Source organism: Bombus affinis, chromosome 4 (genome assembly GCF_024516045.1).
Source record: "Bombus affinis isolate iyBomAffi1 chromosome 4, iyBomAffi1.2, whole genome shotgun sequence".
Classification (NCBI taxonomy): Eukaryota; Metazoa; Arthropoda; class Insecta; order Hymenoptera; family Apidae; genus Bombus; species Bombus affinis.
Window position 1 is genome coordinate 2,523,489 of NC_066347.1, and position 4,916 is coordinate 2,528,404.

The 4,916-nt window shown below is 28.3% G+C and overlaps 2 protein-coding genes across 5 annotated transcripts; one reads left to right on the top strand and one right to left on the bottom strand.

The window, feature by feature from the left end:
* Positions 1–250: 250 nt before the first annotated feature.
* Positions 251–2,304, top strand: LOC126915383 (RING finger and transmembrane domain-containing protein 2). Of its 3 annotated transcripts, none has more exons than XM_050719996.1 (5): positions 251–640; positions 723–817; positions 898–1,611; positions 1,679–1,894; positions 1,969–2,304. In XM_050719996.1, exons 2-5 carry the CDS (start codon positions 746–748, stop codon positions 2,200–2,202), a joined length of 1,236 nt encoding a protein of 411 aa, XP_050575953.1. In that variant the 5' UTR covers positions 251–640; positions 723–745; the 3' UTR covers positions 2,203–2,304. The 3 variants fall into 3 exon arrangements, with proteins under 3 accessions (XP_050575953.1, XP_050575952.1, XP_050575954.1); XM_050719995.1 differs by having other exon boundaries at positions 736–817; XM_050719997.1 differs by lacking the exon at positions 723–817.
* A 202-nt stretch (positions 2,305–2,506) lies between these two features.
* LOC126915382 (ADP-ribosylation factor-like protein 6-interacting protein 4) lies at positions 2,507–4,648 on the bottom strand. 2 transcript variants are annotated; one of them, XM_050719994.1, is made up of 3 exons: positions 4,397–4,648; positions 3,169–4,318; positions 2,507–3,086 (listed from the first exon to the last, which is right to left on the bottom strand). In XM_050719994.1, exons 2-3 carry the CDS (start codon positions 4,296–4,298, stop codon positions 2,957–2,959), a joined length of 1,260 nt encoding a protein of 419 aa, XP_050575951.1. In that variant the 5' UTR covers positions 4,299–4,318; positions 4,397–4,648; the 3' UTR covers positions 2,507–2,956. The 2 variants fall into 2 exon arrangements, with proteins under 2 accessions (XP_050575951.1, XP_050575949.1); XM_050719992.1 differs by having other exon boundaries at positions 3,169–4,648.
* Positions 4,649–4,916: the final 268 nt, after the last annotated feature.

Sequence of the window (4,916 nt, forward strand, 5' to 3'; positions counted from 1 at the left end):
GTAGTATATCTTATTATTAATTATTTAAAATATTTCAAGTCTATAGAAATTTTTGTTTAATCATTGAACGACCACAAAACTGAAATTTACTTTAATTTATAGTAAATGATGAAAAGCAGATAATGTGAAATTTAACGAAGTTACCCATATATATTTTATACCTATGAATGAAGTACTTATTGAACGAATTAATTAACAAGTTATAATTTTAAACTTGGCGCTTATACGTGTGTATATTCATAGCTCTGATGGTACATACGTATCGGTTAAGAATAATCTTAAAGAAAATGGCGCAATTCGATATCTTCCTACGTCAAAAATTATGAATCAAACTTTTAAAATTATCTATGAAAGTACAGTAATGTAAAAAGTATAAAAGTTAATGTTTTGTAATGAGTTTTATATTAAATATTCAATTATGAAATGAATTTGATACAAATCTCTAGTATGTCGGTTCCTTTTTGTGGTTATACGTCCTAATATTAGATTTTTAATATACGAAGATGCTTTTTCTCCTACTCTGCAGTTTATCAAATGTGTTAATACTAATTATATAATTATATTTCTAAGAACTTAAGATAATTTATCTTGACGTTAATCGATGCTTCCTAAAGAAAGCGTAATGAAAAAGTTCTATACTGTATGTATATATTTTTCATGCTGTACACGTTGATAATAATTTTTGTATTTACGTCAATCTATACCATCTATTTGTATAAAAGATTTAAATTTCAGAAACACAACAATGGAACATTCTAGAATATTTTCAAATAATATATCTTCTACTATAGATGAAATTAGGCCTCTTATAGAAAATGTATTACAAATGTATTTTTAATATGTATCTTACAAATTTTTATACAAACATAATATTAATTTAATTATTTATACTTGCAGCAACCAGGCATTTCATTAAGCACATTATTGAACATTCAAAGAGTTCAAACTCCTACAGAGCCAGTACCTCTTTCATCTGATAATTATATCATTGATGTTGAAGATCAATCAATGAATGATGTTTCAGTTCATGATAATCATCATCATCATCAAACAACTGCAACAGACAATTTTTTAAATAATATCCGTGAGGCTGCTAATGAAGTTGTGGGTGAAAGCCAAAATAATAATAGTAATAATGTTATTAATCATAATAACAATAATAATAACAATGATATAGAAGACACTACAGCAGAGGCAGTGCGAATTAATTCACAAACACGTGCATTCTTTAAAGGACTTAAAAGATATATTCCTTTTGTTCTTATTCTTTTTGCCAAAGGCCTGTATGATCACAGAGCCAATATATTAAACTTTATAGTATTAGTTGTTGTATTTAATTATACTAATAACGTTGTAAAACGTGAAATTGCAAAACAAAACAATAAAAGTTGGCTATCACTCTTAGTTATTACGTGTTATATTATTGGATGTATAGTTTTTATTCATTTTGAATATGATACATATCTATTTTCTTCATATACACAATCTCTTAGCATTTGGGAATTACTGTGGTCAGTTTTAATAAAAGATCTTGTTTTGAAATTGATTACCATTATTTTTAAAGTTTTTTTAACATGTTTGCCTTCAAAACTTTTGGCTCTTCGAAAAAGGGTAAGTTCTACTATGGTTATTAAATATTATTAATTAATTAGGAAATCAAATGACAATGTAATTTTAGGGAAAATATTTTGTTATGGTGGAGGCATCATCTCAACTTTCCCGGTGTGTTGCACCTATTCAACCATGGTTATATTATTTTTTTGAAAGTTATCAAGGTTCAGAAAAGATCTTTGGAGTATTACTTTCTTTATTGTATATAGTAAGCAAAGGAACTGATTTATTTTCGTGTATAAAATTATTTCAAACTGCTATTTGGAAGCTATTTCAAAATGTGGTATGTTTCATACTTCCTAGTAAATAAAAGAATATAAATTTATAAAACGAAATTAATAATTAACTGAATTACAGAATTTAGGAGTATCGCCATCGAAAGAACAATTAATAGCATCCGGTGGAATTTGTGCAATTTGTCACGATCAATATTCAATGCCCGTGAGATTGCAATGTAAGCATATTTTTTGTGAAACATGTGTTTTAACTTGGTTGAATCAAGAATATTCGTGCCCATTATGCCGAGCAATAATCGCAGATGATCTTTTGTATCGAGATGGTCATACAAGCCTTCTTGTTCAGCTGTATTGACTTTCATATATAGTATATGAAATTGTATTTTTTCACTACTAATTGTACTCAATAAGAATTTGTATTAAGCATTTAATATACATAAAACGAAACTTTTTTAAATGCTTTATAATAATGTTATCTTTACATTAATCATTTATCAGTTATCCTGATATCCATAGAAAAAAAGTAATCTTTATATTTCGATAATTAAAAAAATAATATCGGAAGGTTATATAAATTTAAGAGATGTGTAATATAACTTGTATATACGAAACAAGAAAATTATTCATATAAGAAAATAAAATTTATATCTTGAAAGTGATTTACCAATTATTAATTAATTATTTATTTATGAAAATAATGTAAGTGGTTCATCGAAATAATGAATAATTACAAATTTTCTTCATACATATTATTACATTATGTTTAGCGTCGATATAAAGTATTCAAAGGTGTGATCTTTTTATGCCATACATGATAATGAACACAAATTGTCATAGTGTGAAAAAAATATAACTATATGAAACTGGCTTAGAATCTAAATTATATTCGTTGCTGATTATATTTTAACATTTGGTCATTAACGTTCTAGATAAAACGTTGTGTGCATGTAATATAATTAAAATCACACTGTAAACTGGTTTCATTGATGTACAACATATAAGTATTTTCTCTGTGACATTACAAAACATATTGTCATACAGGACTTTAACACTGACAATAAAGTAATTATTATATAAGGGTATTTTTTTAGCATACATAGAAAAATAGTTCATAAAACACTGGCTTTCAAGCGTGCTTGGAAGTACTCTCCATCACCTTTAGTTGCTTGCTTATTTATCTCTTTATGACGTTCCCTACTTACTAGTTCTTCTAAGACTTCTCCATCACCTTTAATTAACCTGTGAAAGCATTAAGTTACATATAAATATATATTTTTTATTTACATATTGTTAATATATTTACATTTTTTATTAAAAATACCTGTATCTTCCAGTTTCTTCATCATAAACTCTACGTATTACACTCTGCTTTTTTTCCCATTCCTCTTTTGTCATTGGTGCCATTGCCTTTGACTTTTCAGATATTTCTTGTGAATTATCCTTAGAAACACTTTCTTTGGATTTGTCAGTATTTCGTGTTTTTTTCTTAGATTTTTTCAATTTCTTCTTCAATTTTTTCTTCATCCTTTTCTTCTTCCTACGCTTTTTCATAGCCTTTTTTAGTTTTTTAGCTTTTCTTCTTGCTTTTTTGCGTTTTTTCTCATCCTCAGAAGTATCTGTACTGCTACTACTACAACTACTGCTGCTACTGTTACTACTAGAACTGCTGCTAGTACTGTCAGTACTACTGCTAATGCTTGAGGAACTTGAGGATGACAAAGATCTTTTCCTCTTTGATTTCTTGCGAATGTGGTCAGCTTTATCTTGTATGTCTTCATCTTTCTTCTTTTCTTTTCCCTTTATATGAGTTTCGTCTGTATCTTTCCTTTTTGACTCTGCTTTTTCAGCACTAGTTTGTTTCACATATCTTTCCTTCGATTCACTCTCCCTAGATTGTTCACTAGAATCCTTTATGTTTCTTTGATAATCATGATCCATAGTGCTTCTGCTTCTAGACCTATCATACGGTGGTCTTCTACTATTATGATTTAAAAATCTATTACCTCTCCTTTCATTATTATACCTATTATATTGCGAATTATTGTGTCTATTTCTATCATAAAATCCAGAATGTTTGTAAGGTCGATACCCAAAAGGACGTTTACGATTATCCAAGTATCCACTCCGCCCTTTATAATATCCCCTGCCTTCCCTTGGATTCTGTCGATATGGTCTAACACCATTTTCATATCTTTTATCCCACTTGTCGCTTCTCTTTTCCCTATCGTTTTGGTGCTTAACCTCGTGGCTGGAAACACTAGATGAACTGGAGCTGCTAGAACTACTCCTATGTTTTGACTTTTTCCTTTTGTCCTTACTGCAAGTGTTACGTCTTTTTTTCTTAGAATCAGAATCATCACTCTGTGAGGATACTGATTGTTTCCTCTCTTTTTCGTCTTTCGATTTTAAACATTGTTCTGGTCGTAAATCATCTTTTTCTCTATTACTCATCGTAACGTACTATTAATTCTCTAAATCAATTAAATTCGTAGATATTATGTCTTATTATTATGTCAACTTAGATATTATGTCTTTTAACATTTATTTACCGTTTAATCGCATCTATGATTAACCTCCTACATTATAATCGAAGGTTTTTTACTACGAAGTGTTCTCATACGAAATAATATATAAGAACCACATATAAGCGGATACGTTAATAATAAAATACCATAAAATAGTTTTTAAATGCATATACACTATCAATATTCTAGTACATCCCGCTAGCACGTAACTAACCTCGATCTAACAAATTACAAAAGTCTCCTTCATCGATTTCCATTTCAAAAATTTGTCAAAACTTAAGGCAATTTTTCATGATATAGTGACGTAAGATATTTAGGGTTTTTTTGTTACTACATTTTCATCCATTGGCAATGGTTCATTAGTTCCTATAATTAGGCGCTTGATTTACAAACATCACGTAAATGAAATATTTTAATCTTTAATTTAACAACTGACCGTAACTTTTTTCTTATTAAAATTTATTTCTTAAACATATTTATTACTTTCCATGACTAAATATTACTGTAACTCTTTAGAAAAAGGTTCTTGATTTTCTTATTACCG

Coding starts and splice junctions, on each gene's coding strand:
- LOC126915383 (XM_050719996.1), top strand. CDS start 746: ATGGAACATTCTAGAATATTTTCAAATAATATATCTTCTACTATAGAT. Junction 818..897: donor TTAGGCCTCTTATAGAAAAT/GTATTACAAATG, acceptor TTATACTTGCAG/CAACCAGGCATTTCATTAAG. Junction 1,612..1,678: donor TTTTGGCTCTTCGAAAAAGG/GTAAGTTCTACT, acceptor ATGTAATTTTAG/GGAAAATATTTTGTTATGGT.
- LOC126915382 (XM_050719994.1), bottom strand. CDS start 4,298: ATGAGTAATAGAGAAAAAGATGATTTACGACCAGAACAATGTTTAAAA. Junction 3,087..3,168: donor GAAGAAACTGGAAGATACAG/GTATTTTTAATA, acceptor ATGCTTTCACAG/GTTAATTAAAGGTGATGGAG.